Raw genomic sequence first — 15681 nt, 5'->3', positions numbered from 1 at the left:
CTTCAAATTAAATCAAATCAGCTTAATCGTTGCGGAATGAACTTCTCTTATCTTGGAGAAAGTTATAATTTTTGTCACTTGAATTGTTACCGAAAATTTACTGCTTTGGAAGCTCTCTTGCCTCAGCCGAGCGTGCAACAAATTACACTGTCTTGTCGGATTTGTTCCGGTGTGACTGATATATTGCCGCTTTTGTCTGCACTTTTCCCGTGTTAATCGCAGATATGCAGGAAAGCAATTAGACGTTGCGTCGCGCATTTAACTTGTCAAATTAACATAAGGTCGATTGCCGCTTGTGCGGTTAATAAATTTGGCGTTTGGTAAAAATGGTGGATGCGCCGGGTTAGCGATTTTTCAAATTAATCACAAAACCTGACTGATATTGAAATTGTTACGACACGTTGCTTCATTTATTATCAGTTTGCGGAATATTGCTGGTTGCATACACAATTAATTTTTTATCGCGCCATCAAACTCAATTCAAACTTTCCATTCCCGGCCGGCTATTCACGTAACGCAACTAGTACGGACTGAGTTTAAGTGATTTGAGAATAATTTATTACAATGCTAAAACTTATGCATATTGCATACGAGGATAAATTGAAAAGTCTCCGGCCTAGCTAGGGCGTTTTTCTTGGATTTTTTGTTTTAGCTGGTCCAGCAGGGAAGCATAATATGGGCCGTTGATTGTTTTTCCTTTTTCCAAATAATCTATGAAAAGAATACCCTTAGCATCCCAATACTGACTTTTCCGGCCGACCGAAGTGTTTTCGCTTTCTTCGGAACGGGTTCCCCCTTTGCAGTCCATTGTTTAGACTGCTGTTTGGTTTCGGGTGAATAATGGTGAATCCACGTCTCATCTACAGTTATAAATCTTCGTAAAAAATCCACCGGATTGTGTTGTAAGCGGGCCAAACACTCCTCAGAAATCATTTTTCTAATCAATTTTTGCTCTGGTGTGAGCAGTCGCGGCACCCATCGCGCAGATAACTTTCTCATATCCAACACTTCAGTTAGGATGTAATGTACCCGCTCCGTTGAAATGCCCACAGCTTCTGCTATCTCTACCAATTTTGACCGGCGATCATTCAAGACAATTTTATGGACTTTTTCTACAATTTCTTTGCACGTAGCGGTTTTTGGTCGTCCTGAACGTGGTGCATCTTCCGTGCTTTTACGACCACGTTTAAAGTCCGCGACCCAAGTTTTAATTGTCGTGTAAGAAGGAGAAGAGTCGCGCAATGTATTGTCCAGTTCAGATTTTATATCCTTTGAGGATAGCCCTTTAATAAAAAAATATTTGATCACTGCACGAATCTCAGTTTGCTCCATTGCGTACAAACACCAAACTACATCGAATTCAAACAACTGTCAAATAATTATTATTTGACCGATGTTTTTGATATTCCAAGGCACGACTAATAAAATATGAAAGAATATAATGCCATAATAAAATCTGCCAAATTTGCATCCTATCTAGGCTAGGCCGGAGACTTTTCAATTTATCCTCGTAAATGTCAGATGCGATGTTAACATCGTATATTTAAATTTTCCACTCGTATTATTGCATTAAAGCAAGATGATTAGAGAACAAGGAAACGCCAAAGCCTTTTACGTATCTTGCGGGAAGAACCTTCTCTTTTGTTATTTTTCAAGCAGTGCGAATTAAAAGCGTTATATAATAGTAACTCGTGTGTGTTGTTGCTCTTAACGAAGAAATTAATCACGTTTGAGTAAAGGTTTAAAAACGAAATGAGCGAACTGGGAAAACATCCTCAATATATTACGTAAAAATATAGATGTAAAGACTTGAAACCGAGCTTGAAGCCTGAAAGGGTTGTTTTAACAAAAATCTGTGGAAACATTTTTTGTTTTTATTACTTTTTCCTTTGAAACAGATTACTTGGAAATTGAGTTCCCAGGTAGAATAATTACGTAGTGAATTACTTAACTAGCTATGCAACCAATCCTACAATGATAAAAATAAAGGAATAATAATAGTTATTTGTCTCACAGGCGCAGTTTTTTAGGTACACTATACCATTGTTTTTGGTGAGAGAAATCAAATTTTTCTCACAAGAGAGATAAAGCTAAATCTTTTAGCTTTATCTCTCTCGTGAGAAAAATTTGCTAAGATAAGATAAAATGTCGGTATCACTCGTGATCGAAATGCCATTATAAAGCTCGTGAGAAGTGTCCCACTCGAGCGCAAGCGCAAAATTCTCACTCGCATATAATGATGCATTTCTATCATTTATAATATAAATAAAAAATAAAAACATATTAATAAAAAACTTTCACGAGTGGATTGCCAGACCACGAGTGAAAACGAGTGGTTTATCACTCAAGAGGTAAAATAAATTAACCGATTTACACGAAAAAGAGTTGAATACAACATTTTATTTTACGAATTAGACTCAACAAGGCTTAACATTGCTTTAAATCTGTTAAAAATAATCTGACGTTTCGTATTAAAAAATGCCAAACAGTTGTCAAAAGTGCCTTACACAGGAGAAAAAACGAAAATTTTAAATTTCGAGAAATAAAAATAATTATTTGGGTTTTCGCAAATTTTGTTATTTATATTTTTAATATATTTTAAACCAGAACCTCAAGTGTTACGTGGGTAATAGAAAAAACGCTGACTTTATTTGTGTATTTGTCAAAAATATTTTTTTTCAAACTGATGACAAAATATTTCGCGATATCTTCAATCATTTCCAACATTTTTTATTTAATTTAATTTAATTTTTAAGCTTTACACAGTTAATATGTATTTTAAATCTTTTATTTATTTTTTTTGTTGGTAACATTTTTTATTTCTTTTTAATATCTGAATCCTAGATTATAAACACTATTTTAAAACACGTTTCCCATAGCAACATGTTTTCACTATTTTAAAACACACTTCCCATCGCAACGTCTTTTAAATTACAATGTTAAAAAAATAATATTCATACGAAAACGCTTAAAGTTCTCGGGTGTCTAGGTATGCAACTCGCATACGCTCGTTGCATAATGACATTACTCGAACTTGTATTTTCGCACTCGTATTATTAATATTCGAATATATTCAAGTTTCAACGTCTCTCATTATCGTTATTAATTAGTCGCATCTAAGCTCCAGGGTAGTATAAAAAACAAAAAACATCGCTTTATTTTAGATAATATACTTTTCTACAGTAAGTATTATTTCATATAGTGAACTAGGGCAAAATAATTAAAAAATAGAAAACCTACAAGAAACCCGATCAAAAAAACCGAGAAATAAAACACCCAGATCCAGGACAGCCCTCTCCTGTACTTCAGCAAAAACGCCAAAATATCAGTTTTCCGACTGGAATACGGCGGATACCTCATTTCATTCACCTTCTCGATAATCCTGCTAAAATTTTTCACCAACACACTTTTCTTATGAACAAACGTATCGAAACTATCCTTTCCTTTATAACACCCCATTCCACTCAAACCCACTCCTCCAAACGGCAAACTCTCAACAATCAAATGCATGAGCGTGTCATTGACTGTAACACCACCCGAAGAAGTATTATCGATGATATAATCCCTAACCACGGCATTTTTCGTAAAAACATACAAAGCTAGGGGTTTTTCGCCCTTGTTGATAAAATTCACAGCGTCCTTAAAATCACTAACTGTGATAATTGGCAAGATTGGTCCGAAAATTTCCTCTTGCATGATGGGGTCGGCTGGAGTTACCCCTGTGACAACCGTCGGCTCTATGTAATTGTCCAGGGGGTCCACGCGCCCCCCGATCACCACATTGAGCCCCCTGAGCAATTTCTGAAGCCTTCTGAAGTGAAAATCATTGACGATGGGGCAACACCTAGGGTCATTGTTGAAAAATTTGGTCAAAGCACTTCGGGCGTGTTGGATAAATTCCTTCTCGACCTGTTTCGTACACAGGACGTAATCAGGGGCGATGCACGCCTGGCCCGAGTTGAAACACTTGCCCCACATGACCCGAGTCGCTGTCAGTTCCAAATCGGCACTCGCATCGACAAAAACCGGGTTCTTCCCCCCTAGTTCCAAAGTTATGGGGGTCAAGTATTTATTGGCCGCCCTGTGCACGATTTTGCCCACGGTCGCACCCCCTGTGTAGTAAATATAGTCAAATCGCTGCTCCAGCAACTCGTTCGTCTCCTCGACCCCGCCCAGGAAGACGGGGTAGCAAATGGGGTCGATGTATTTGGGCAAAAGCCGGGCCAGCGTTTTGCCAAAGCTGGGGCAAGTGTGCGACGGCTTGATCACCACGCAGTTGCCGGCGGCCATGGCGCCTGGAATTCACACGTTTTTACCGTTTTTGGGGTCTTGGGCGTACCTGTGACCGGAACGAGGGTCAACAGCGGGACGTTCCACGCCCCCATGACCAGGACCACCCCCAAGGGGTCGTGGTAGATGTACAGGCCGTCCAGGAGGTCGGTCCAGCGCTTGGCCGCCAGGTCGGGCTCCGACCACGTGCGCACGTTGTCGATGAGGTACTTGAGGTGGTTTATGGCCACGAAGACCTCAAGGCGGGCCTCCTCCCGGTGCTTGCGGAGGTCGTCGGACATTGCCTCCACGATCGCGGTCTCGTTCTCCTCCAGGAACTTGATGAAGTTCTTGAGGTTTTTGACGCGGTAGCGCATGTTCTTGGTGAAGCCTTTGTTGAAGGCATCGCGCGCTGTTAGCACCAGGTCGGCCGTTCGGGCCTGCACCATTATAGAGCTGGGCCGGACTGAGGTTGGTTTGGAGGCAAGGGGGTTTAAGTATTTTTGCCGAAGGCCGGCGTTGTGACACCACTTTGGGGCGAAGCTCCGCTGAATTTCAATCAGTTGGCGCGGTATCGGTTATCTAATAATTGAAACACTTGGAGGAGTCGCTCAAGCGTCATAACTCTTTATTCTGTTGACTGGCATTAGGTGCGTGATGACTTATTCAAAGGTAATTGCTCGAAGTAAATTTACTCATCAAATGAAAATCACGCTATTTACTCACCACAAGTGTATTCAATTCAGGCGCAATTGAGGTGACATTGACATGACTGAAAAGTTTCAAAGTCTGCTACACGGGAAATTAAGATAAGGGACTGGTTTTGAATTTGGGAAAATTCCGAATTCGCTTTTGGGCGACTGCAAGTGTTACGCGCTTAGCATGTCCACATATTTCTTCCTTTTTCAGGTTGGTTGGAATAAAAGAAAGTAAGCCTCCTACGTGTTGATCATTTATTATAGTGATACAAACCTGGTTACAAATTGCACCGTTATGTAACTATTATGTGTTAAAAAATAACTTATTTCATATTTCTCAATTCTAAACGTTTCAGTTTTTATAATTCAGTGGCAAGCTAGGGCTTATTTAATTCATACAGTACGTGACATTTGGTAACATGTGGCTATTTGTTGGAAAATAAAGCGACCATTATGAGCTGCGTGTATTCGGCAAAACAGTTATTCATCTAAATATGGATAATAAATCGGTGTGTGTGCATATTTTACTCGAAATTATGTGCAAAACTGTAACTCATTTGAAAATACCGCACTTAGGAAACTGGAATAAAATTGACAAAACATATCTTCACCCTGAGATTTTTTTTCAATTTTCCATGGATGTGGGTTACTATAAAAGTGGTTATTTATTTAACGAGTTTGGGTGTAAATCGGACGTTTTATTATATAAACGAGTGGTTTATCATCCACGAGGCGAAATAAATGAACCGATTTACACAAAAACGAGTTGAATACAACTTTTTTTTTCTCGACTTAGACTCAACAAGGCTTAAATCTTTTTTTTTAAATTTTAAAAATAATCTGACCTTTCATATTGAGAAATGCCAAACAGTCAAAACTACCCTACAAAGGAAATTTTGACAGTGTCAAGAATAAAAATAAAAAATATGACAACATAAAATTTTCGAAAAAATATTTTTGAAAACCGGTTACGTTTGTTACTCTTATTATTACTTCTGAGGCGAATTAGAATGATTATTTATGTTGTTAATTAAATATAGTTACTAGCTTCAGTTTTTTTCATAAAATACGAGTACCAAGTATTTAGTTTAGGGTAAAAATGCTTGTTTTTTTATTTTTTATTCACCTAGGACGCCCTACGTTTTATTTTGATAACATTATTACAGCGCAATTTTATTATTGATCACTGTTTATTTTCTTTTAAAACCTGCGTCTTTCTATTTTTTATTATTTTAGTCGAAGTCGGTAATTCTAATAATTATTCCAGTTCCATCTCCTTAGCATCATATTTCCGATAATATAAAAAACTAAGTTATGTAAAGTAGATTTTAACTTAGTATTTGTTGTAATAAAATATTGATTTTACAAGTTCTTCCACTATTTAACGTTCTTCAATACTGTTTGTCCTTGTTTTTCAAAAACTGGAATATTTTTAATTTTCAAAACTACGGGCAAAAGTAGGATTTTGTGTTTGGTGGTCCTACAGAGTGCTTAAAAACTGGCGCATGTTGAAAAAAAATATAGAAAAAAATTCCTAAATTCATATTTGAAAAACTACAAACTTATTGTGTTAACTTCTTTAGTTTTCATTATTTTTTAATGTTTTTATGCTTCCCTAACGAAACGATGAATTTTTATTTTGAAATTTTCAGACTGTAGCAGTTTTTTGAATTTAAAAAAAAATTATATTCATCAAAAAAATCACAACGTGTATTTTTTAACTATTTTTACCCTTACAAGTAAGCAGTTCTCTCCCACACCATTTAGTTGGTGCCCCAGTTTTGGGCACCCGGTATGTCTTAGGCTCCTTGATTTTTTTGTAAAATACAATTGTTTGTACATTTCCTACATTCATTTTACCAATTATTTTTGTACCTAAATAATTGAGACATTTCTAATTGATTACCTTGTGCTGTTTATGTTCTAAATACTATAAAACATTCACTCTCGGTAGGTATAACAGTTTCAGCCTTGAGTTGAGAAATGCGAATAAACTTTGCCAAAATAAATACAAACTATTAAAAAAGATGTCGTTTTGTTTCAAACATTTCAAATTAATTATTCACCAAGGCCACCGAGCTCTCTCGACTCCTCTTTAAACTATCCATATTTTACAACGTGGCAGCTGCACATATTAAAAAAATATGCCAACGGTCGATAAATCGTTACAAAATATATAATTAAAATTTTTCCCTGTATAGATAGCATATTGATTCAGTCACTCGTCGACTAATCTATAAAGGAACTTGTACATTTTTCTCAAAAATCAATTTGTCATCACCCTGTATACGACAGTACATATCACAGAAAATTCCAAACCCGCCCTTAAAATTAATCATCGGCGTCCCGACAAATGTATTGCAAGCCGTACGAAAACGCCACCCCTAACCCAAAAACCAACGCCGTCTTGATCCAACTGACGCTGATCCCGCGCCGCTTCTTCGTGGCAATTGCCAGGAACTGGCCCTTTGACTTGGTGTACGGCGGATACCTCGCAAACTGCGTCAACTCTGCTATTTTCCCCAACCCCCGCTCCAAAACGCCCTTTTTATGCGTGAAAGTGTCGAACCCGAACTTGCCATGGTAGGCCCCCATCCCGCTCGCGCCCACCCCTCCGAAGGGCAAATTATCGGCCCAAATGTGCATGATCACGTCGTTGACAGTCACCGCCCCACTTGAGGTGTTATTCAAGAACAACTCCTTCACGTCCTTGCGATTGGTGAAAACGTAAAGGGCCAAGGGCTTGTCGCGCTCGTTGATGAAATTGATGGCCTCCAAGGGCGAATTCACGGTGACAATGGGGAGAATCGGCCCGAAAATTTCCTCCAACATCACCGGGTCGTCGGGCTTGACGTCGATGAGGACCGTGGGGGCGATGATCCTGGTCCTGGGGTCGCCACTTCCCCCAATTGCCACGTTCGAGCCCTTGATGAAGTTCATGAGGCGGTTGTAGTGGCGGTCCAGGACGATTTTGCTTAAATAAGGGCTGAGTTTGACGTCCCCATCACCGTAAAACTCCTCAAGAACTGTACGCGCAGCTGCCAGGAACTTCTCCTCGACCTCCTTCGAGCAGAGGAGGTAATCGGGGGAGATGCACGTTTGGCCCGCGTTCATGGTCCTCCCCCAAATGATCCGGCGAGTCGCAGTCAAAATATCCGCGGATTCGTCCAAGTAAATGGGGCTTTTGCCCCCCAGTTCCAGCGTGGTGGGGGTCAGGTGTCTGGCGGCCGCTTGGTGGATGATTTTCCCGACGCTTGACGACCCGGTGAAGAAGATATAGTCGAACTTGTGTTTGAGCAGCTCTGTGGTGTCCTCAATCCCGCCCAGCACCACCTGGTAGCAGTCCTTGTCCAGGTACCGGGGCAGGAATTTGGCGATGAGTTTCGCCGATTCGACGGCCAGTTCCGACGGTTTGAGGATAACGCAGTTTCCGCCGGCGATAGCACCTACCATGGTTTTTGATAAGAGAAGTTTGGCTTTCGGGGAGGGTACGCACCTATCAAGGGCCCCAGGAGGAGCATGAAGGGGTAGTTCCACGCGCTCATAATGAGGACCACGCCGTAGGGATCGTGGTAGATGTAGACTCCGTCGAGGAGGTTCAGGATGCTCCGGTCTGGAGCCACGGGTTTTGCCCAATCCGACAGCTCGAAGAGGGTGTGTCTGAGGTCGCGCTTGACCAAATCGATCTCCCCCATGGAGGCCTCCTGGCGGTGCTTCCCCAGGTCTTTGTGGACGGCTTCGCAAATTTCGTCTTCACACTCGATGAGGAACTTTTCAAGCGCCTTGAGCTGCTTTTTCCGGAAATTGATCGGCTTGGATTTGCCGCAGCTGAAGGCCGTCCTGGCCGTGTTGAGCACCTCCTGGAGGGGCTTCTCGTTCTGTTTGGTGTCTTCGTCGATGTCGACCACCACCGGGTTGTAGAACCCGTTGAGTGGCTGCTTCGCAGGCAAGATAAGTTCACTTTCCACTCGGGTCATTTCGCGAACTGGTTACCACGACCACTGAATGTGTTCTGGTTTCCTTTGAGCTAAGACAGTAGTTTAAAATTCCAGCGCGCATGGACAAGACCCTTTCAGTTTCCCTCGTTTCGTAACGGCGACTTTATCAAACGCTTACGAATAATTGATGATATTTCTGCTCGTTTTTAAACCGTGCCATCAGGCGCGAGATGGAATCGTACCAAGGAAAATGACCGGTTGTTGCGTTATAAAATGATTAGAAGGCGAATTTTATGTAACAGCTTTTAATCAAAACACTCGCTTGTGAAACAATTTTCTCTCAATTCCGCATACAAATCGCGTTACGTCACGTCTTCTCCGAGGATGTGGATATGAAAGTGAGCGCTGCTGAATTATTCGGGAGGATTCAAGTTCAAGGTGAGGGAAATAAAACACCGGTATGCAAATAGGGGATTCTCCTGTGTCAGCAATAACAACTGTGTTAAAATTTAATACTGGAACTGGTCGATTGCGATATAATAGATGTGCGATTAAAACTGGTGTAGCAGTTGTGCCGGTGAATTATTGAAATTTGTCCAGTGACGTCAATGGAATTACATAAGAAAAATTTTCATTGAGCAATTTTAGCCGCGGTCATTAGACCCGTGTGTGTTTGAACACATTTCTTTATTTGTACATAATTACGCCGGAAAAAAATCAGGAATTTGACCTTTCCAGTTGTTGAACTTGGTGTTATGAATGATTTTTTTCTATTAATCGCCGGTTTATTTATACGCACTTTTCCAGGTTTCTGGATTACGGTACTTACCCACTTTGCTATCAAATTAAAACTGTTCAAATTTCGAAACAACTCCTTGATGTAATTGAAATATAATAATTTCGTCCTTGTTGCACTTATTTGCATTCAGTGAGCTGCATAAATTTATGTGGATAAAAGCAGTCTTTTTATAATGTGGGAAAATGCCAGTATTTCACTTTGAGAAGAGATTTTCAATGAAGGATCTAAGTTATTTAAATAATAAAAACATTCTTCCTTCTAATGTAATGTAGAGTAATAATAAAAGGATATAAAATTGCAAATGCAGTAATTTAAAAAACGAGTTTTCTGAATTTGAGATGCACGTTTTATACAGGTCAGCGGCTCATTTTCTGTATTAAACCAACTTTTAACGAGATCTAACATTTTAAAATCCTTTGCTAAAGGATAGGCATTTCCCATAGTTGAAAATTTTAGTCAACAAAAAAATTCATAACTCAAAAACTAAAAGTCGTAGAGCAATGCGGTTTGCTCCATTGAATTCAGCGGCTCATTTTGCGTATAAAACCATCTTTTAACAAAATGTAAGCTTTTAAAGTTTTTTCCTAAAAATTAAGATAGGCAATATCTATAGTGAAAAATTTTATTTACGAAAAAAATTTCATAACTCAAAAACTAAAAGTCGTAGAGTAATGCGGTTTGTTCCATTGAATTCAGCGGCTCATTTTGCGTATAAAACCATCTTTTAACAAGATGTAAACTTTTAAAGTTTTTTGCTAAAAATTAAGATAGGCAGAATCTACAATGAAAAATTTTATTTAACAAAAAAAATTCATAACTCAAAAACTAAAAGTCGTAGAGCAATGCGGTTTGTTCCATTGAATTCAGCGGCTCATTTTGCGTATAAAACCATCTTTCAACAAGATGTAAACTTTTAAAATTTTTTGCTAAAAATTAAGATAGGCAATATCTATAGTGAAAAATTTTATTTATGAAAAAAAATTCATAACTCAAAAACTAAAAGTCATAGAGCAATGCGGTTTGTTCCATTGAATTCAGCGGCTCATTTTGCGTATAAAACCATCTTTCAACAAGATGTAAACTTTTAAAGTTTTTTGCTAAAAATTAAGATAGGCAGAATCTACAGTGAAAAATTTTATTTACCAAAAGAAATTCATAACTCAAAAACTAAAAGTCGTAGAGCAATGCGGTTTGTTCCATTGAATTCAGCGGCTCATTTTGCGTATGAAACCATCTTTCAACAAGATGTAAACTTTTAAAGTTTTTTGATAAAAATTAAGATAGGCAGAATCTACAGTGAAAAATTTTATTTACGAAAAACATTTCATAACTCAAAAACTAAAAGTCGTAGAGCAATGCGGTTTATTCCATTGAATTCAGCGGCTCATTTTGCGTATAAAACCATCTTTTAACAAGATGTAAACTTTTAAAGTTTTTTGCTAAAAATTAAGATAGGCAATATCTATAGTAAAAAATTTTATTTATGAAAAAAAATTCATAACTCAAAAACTAAAAGTCGTAGAGCAATGCGGTTTGTTCCATTGAATTCAGCGGCTCATTTTGCGTATAAAACCATCTTTCAGCAAGATGTAAACTTTTAAAGTTTTTTGCTAAAAATTAAGATAGGCAGAATCTACAGTGAAAAATTTTATTTACCAAAAGAAATTCATAACTCAAAAACTAAAAGTCGTAGAGCAATGCGGTTTGTTCCACTGAATTCAGCGGCTCATTTTGCGTATAAAACCATCTTTCAACAAGATGTAAACTTTTAAAGTTTTTTGCTAAAAATTAAGATAGGCAATATCTATAGTAAAAAATTTTATTTATGAAAAAAAATTCATAACTCAAAAACTAAAAGTCGTAGAGCAATGCGGTTTGTTCCATTGAATTCAGCAGCTCATTTTGCGTATAAAACCATCTTTCAACAAGATGTAAACTTTTAAAGTTTTTTGCTAAAAATTAAGATAGGCAATATCTATAGTGAAAAATTTTATTTATGAAAAAAAATTCATAACTCAAAAACTAAAAGTCATAGAGCAATGCGGTTTGTTCCATTGAATTCAGCGGCTCATTTTGCGTATAAAACCATCTTTCAGCAAGATGTAAACTTTTAAAGTTTTTTGCTAAAAATTAAGATAGGCAGAATCTACAGTGAAAAATTTTATTTACCAAAAGAAATTCATAACTCAAAAACTAAAAGTCGTAGAGCAATGCGGTTTGTTCCATTGAATTCAGCGGGTCATTTTCTGTAATATTCCAACTTTTCACAAGATTTAAATTTTTGATTTTTTTTGTTAAAATTTCCTGAGTAATAAATACACTTACCTTCGAGAAAGTGAAAAAATTTTTTTTTAAATTCGTCCTATCATACTTTTTCGTACTTATATATCCCTTTACAACTCTCTAGAGTTGTTAAAAGTCCTAACAAAGTCCGTATGTTCGATTTTTTGATGTTTAATTTTTCCAATTTTTGTCGCGATTTTGGTCGATTCCGGGTGCCCGGAACATTTATCGACCAATAACTCCGGAACTATTAGAGATGACCCCATCAAATGTATTATCTTTGGAAAGCTCTTTTGGTTATCTATTTTTTTTTAAAAAGACCTTTGTTCTCCGACTAATAGTTTTCGAGATACTTGCAAATAAAAGCAAAAATAGGTGAAATTTTAAAAAATTCATAAGTAAAAAACTATTGGGAATTTGGCAGTTTTAAAATAAAAAATAAAAGATCTTGGCTTCGTCTTTCAAATGAGCTAAAAAATATCTCCAAATTTTAAAAAATGGCAGAGTTATCGATTTTTGAACTGGAAGGTGCAAATTAAAAAAAAATTAAAAACCTTAAATATTTCGTAAATGGCTAAATTTAGGTAAAAGGTAAGCTCACGAAGAGTACCTTAAAATAATTCTAGTAATTCAAAAACGCCTTAAAAATATAGCTTTCTATTTAAAATAAGGAAGTGTTACCATCTTGAGAATATTTTTATTGAGCAGGACCTAAGAAATTATGGTTGTACAATGTGGAGTTTGAACGGATCACCTGTATGTTTTACATTTTTATATTTCGGGTTATAGGGTTTCTTATAAGCAGCTAAATCTGCGGAAATACATGAGTGAAAGGAAGATGAATAACATTACGAATGTGTGAACGCAATGTGTTAGATAACGCAATTACTTGCTCCACTTGAAAAGTGCAAATAGATGCAAACGCAAAGATTTATGTGTTTAGATTTGCATTCAAATTCTGCCAATATTTGCAGCTTCCCAAATTTGAATCATTCCAGAAGCCAATTTGAATATAAATCCGAGACATCAAAGCAATGTCGGCTTTCCATCAGTTTTCCGTTATTAGAGATACGGTTTCACATAAAACCCGTAAAACGATCCGAAGCACCTTTCGACGTCATACCCGATCTATTTCTTTTGTTGGTATCATTTCACTTTGTGCGAGGAAAGGTCATAACCTGTGTTCCTCACCGCGGGATTGAATTTAGGTGTATTTAGTCGTCATAGCGACTCACAGAATTCCAGACGTTGACATACAAAGAAAAATAATCCAATATTATACACAGTAGAACACGAAAAGTGGTCTTGAATGCGTTCCTTGCGCAAATCCAGAAAATCGATGCAAAATTAGTTAGACCTGTTCAACTCAGTCATAATCACATTTGCTGCGTGAAAAAATTCATACACTTGTGCGGCGATAAATTTTAATTTCCGGCCACAAACATCAATTTTTTAATCGCAGACGTGCTGGGAATTCGCCAGACTTTCGTGGATAAAAAGACCTGAATAATTAATAAACGCGACTTGATAATAATTGACGAAGACGTGTCGACTCCTTATTGTGGAGTGGATCACGAATGGCATAGTGGGGAATTATTGATGGCCAAGTACGATGTATTTCGCATAAGTAGGCATAATTACATGGAATTAATTTTACGATTCTGCTGTGCTTTTTATCAAAAGTTTAATCTTGAATTTTTAAAACACTATAAAAGGAGATCGATTCGGTGATTTACATACTTAACGGCGCTGTAAATTGTTTATTGCGTGCTTAATTTATGGGAAAATAATGTGATTGTTCTTGAGGTTTTGTCGCAAACGAGGCGCTTAAAACACCTATTTTATTAATTTTGCAATTCCACTACACTTTCACCTTTGCTGAATCTCAGCGAGTCGGGCGTCCATTTCAAACGAGTGTCCGCCGACTGACAGGAAATGAAATGTTTTCCGCGCGCCTAATGAAACATTCTCGACATCTGACCTTTTCAATCACTTTGCAATCAAATATTCAGCGTAAAATGCATGAAACGGCATAAAGGATTTTTTTGAAAAGCGAATGACTTGCAGAAAGTCCTGGCACGCCATATCCCGTATACAATTATTGATTAATTTAGGCTACTCTAAATTTAAGCAAAAAAAAAATAAATTTCAAATTCTTGTGAAAATTTTATATAATATGTAAAATAAACCGTAGAATTCAATGGAACAAACCGCATTGCTCTACGGCTTTTAGTTTTTTAGTTATGAATTTTTTTTCGTAAATAAAATTTTTCACTATAGATATTGCTTATCTTAATTTTTAGCAAAAAACTTTAAAAGTTTACATTTTGTTAAAAGATGGTTTTATACGCAAAATGAGCCGCTGAATTCAATGGAACAAACCGCATTGCTCTACGACTTTTAGTTTTTGAGTTATGAATTTTTTTAATGAATAAAATTTTTCACCATGACAAATGGCTACCCTAAATTGAAAATTGAAAAAAATCAAACATCAAAAAATCGAACATTTGGACTTTTTGTGGACTTTTAACAACTTTTGTGGGTTGTTAAGACATGTAGAAGTCCATAAAAATTTGCTGGAGTTACTTAAAAAAAAAAATTTTTTTTCACCTCTTTGAAGGTGAGTCTTGTATTACTCAGGAAATTTAAGCAAAAAAAATTGAAAATTTTAAATTCCGTGAAAAATTAGTATAAGAGAGAAAAAAAGCCGCTGAATCCAATGGAACAAACCGCACTGCTCCACGATTTTTAGTTTTCGAGTTGTGAATTTTTTTAATGAAAAAAATTTTTCACTATGACAAATGGCTACCCTAAATTTAGGCAAAAAATTTTAAATTTTTAATGCTTGTGAAAAATTGATATAATATGTAAAATGAACCGTAGAATTCAATGGAACAAACCGCAATGCTCTACGACTTTTAGTTTTTCTTTTATGAATTTTATTAGTGAAAAATTTTGATCGCTTCTGTAGCCGGAACCGTTGTCCGGAGCGGCTCCGGGTTTGGTCGAAAAAATAGATAAAATTAAGCGCTATCAGATGGCTTTTTGTTCGTTGCTCTAAGTCTTACAGTTTCCGAGAAAAACGCAAAAAAAGGTTTCCATTTTCACTTTTTTTCAATTTTCAACCGCCAATTACGGCGAAACTATTAGAGTTATCGAGAAACGGAAAAATGGAGGACAACCGGAATAAAAAACTCTACAAAATGGCATAGGACTCAAGGCGATATCTCGCAAAAAAATTTTCAATTTTCAAACGCCGATTACGGCCAAACTAAAAGAGCTAGAAGAAAACGGTTTGTTCCATCGTAAAGAGCACATCAAAATCTATAAGATAGAATAGGTTTCATTTGATTTTGAGACACTTTAAAAATTGACCAATTTTAAGGGGGGGGTGTTAACTTCTTTTTAATTTTTTTTATTTTCGCATTTACGGCTAAACTATTCCAAAAAATGGAACTGTTTTGATCTATACCCATGCAAAATGATCCGGGGAATCGATTAGCATCGAGAAAATTGCCAAATTCCCAATAGTTTTTTAGTTATGAATTTTTTAAAATTTTACCAATTTTTGCATTTATCAGCAATTTCCTCGAAAACTATTAGTCGGAGAACAATAATCTTTTTTGAAAAAAATAGATAATGCAAAGAGCTTTCCAACGATAATACACTTCATAGGGTTATCTCTAATAGTTCC

At 36.9% G+C, this 15681-nt stretch overlaps 3 protein-coding genes across 7 annotated transcripts in view; all 3 read right to left on the bottom strand.

The window, feature by feature from the left end:
* LOC661389 (synaptotagmin 15) overlaps positions 1–15681 on the bottom strand; it is a 53170-nt gene that overhangs the window by 8706 nt on the left and 28783 nt on the right. The window lies entirely within an intron of this gene.
* LOC661279 (aldehyde dehydrogenase family 3 member B1) lies at positions 3130–5112 on the bottom strand. 2 transcript variants are annotated; one of them, XM_008198881.3, is made up of 3 exons: positions 4996–5112; positions 4340–4851; positions 3130–4295 (listed from the first exon to the last, which is right to left on the bottom strand). In XM_008198881.3, the coding sequence occupies exons 2-3, from the start codon at positions 4716–4718 to the stop codon at positions 3190–3192; spliced, it is 1485 nt and encodes a 494-aa protein (XP_008197103.1). In that variant the 5' UTR covers positions 4719–4851; positions 4996–5112; the 3' UTR covers positions 3130–3189. The 2 variants fall into 2 exon arrangements, with proteins under 2 accessions (XP_008197103.1, XP_064213752.1); XM_064357682.1 differs by having other exon boundaries at positions 4340–5048.
* Positions 5209–9226, bottom strand: LOC107398462 (aldehyde dehydrogenase, dimeric NADP-preferring-like). Its single transcript, XM_015982590.2, has 2 exons — positions 8464–9226; positions 5209–8413 (listed from the first exon to the last, which is right to left on the bottom strand). Exons 1-2 carry the CDS (start codon positions 8942–8944, stop codon positions 7299–7301), a joined length of 1596 nt encoding a protein of 531 aa, XP_015838076.1. The 5' UTR covers positions 8945–9226; the 3' UTR covers positions 5209–7298.

This window comes from Tribolium castaneum, chromosome 6 (assembly GCF_031307605.1).
Source record: "Tribolium castaneum strain GA2 chromosome 6, icTriCast1.1, whole genome shotgun sequence".
NCBI classification, from domain to species: Eukaryota; Metazoa; Arthropoda; class Insecta; order Coleoptera; family Tenebrionidae; genus Tribolium; species Tribolium castaneum.
Note: the sequence above shows the minus strand (reverse complement) of the source record. Positions and strands in the feature narration are given on the sequence as shown.

Coding starts and splice junctions, on each gene's coding strand:
- LOC661279 (XM_008198881.3), bottom strand. CDS start 4,718: ATGGTGCAGGCCCGAACGGCCGACCTGGTGCTAACAGCGCGCGATGCC. Junction 4,296..4,339: donor GACCCTCGTTCCGGTCACAG/GTACGCCCAAGA, acceptor TGTGAATTCCAG/GCGCCATGGCCGCCGGCAAC.
- LOC107398462 (XM_015982590.2), bottom strand. CDS start 8,944: ATGACCCGAGTGGAAAGTGAACTTATCTTGCCTGCGAAGCAGCCACTC. Junction 8,414..8,463: donor CCTCCTGGGGCCCTTGATAG/GTGCGTACCCTC, acceptor AAACCATGGTAG/GTGCTATCGCCGGCGGAAAC.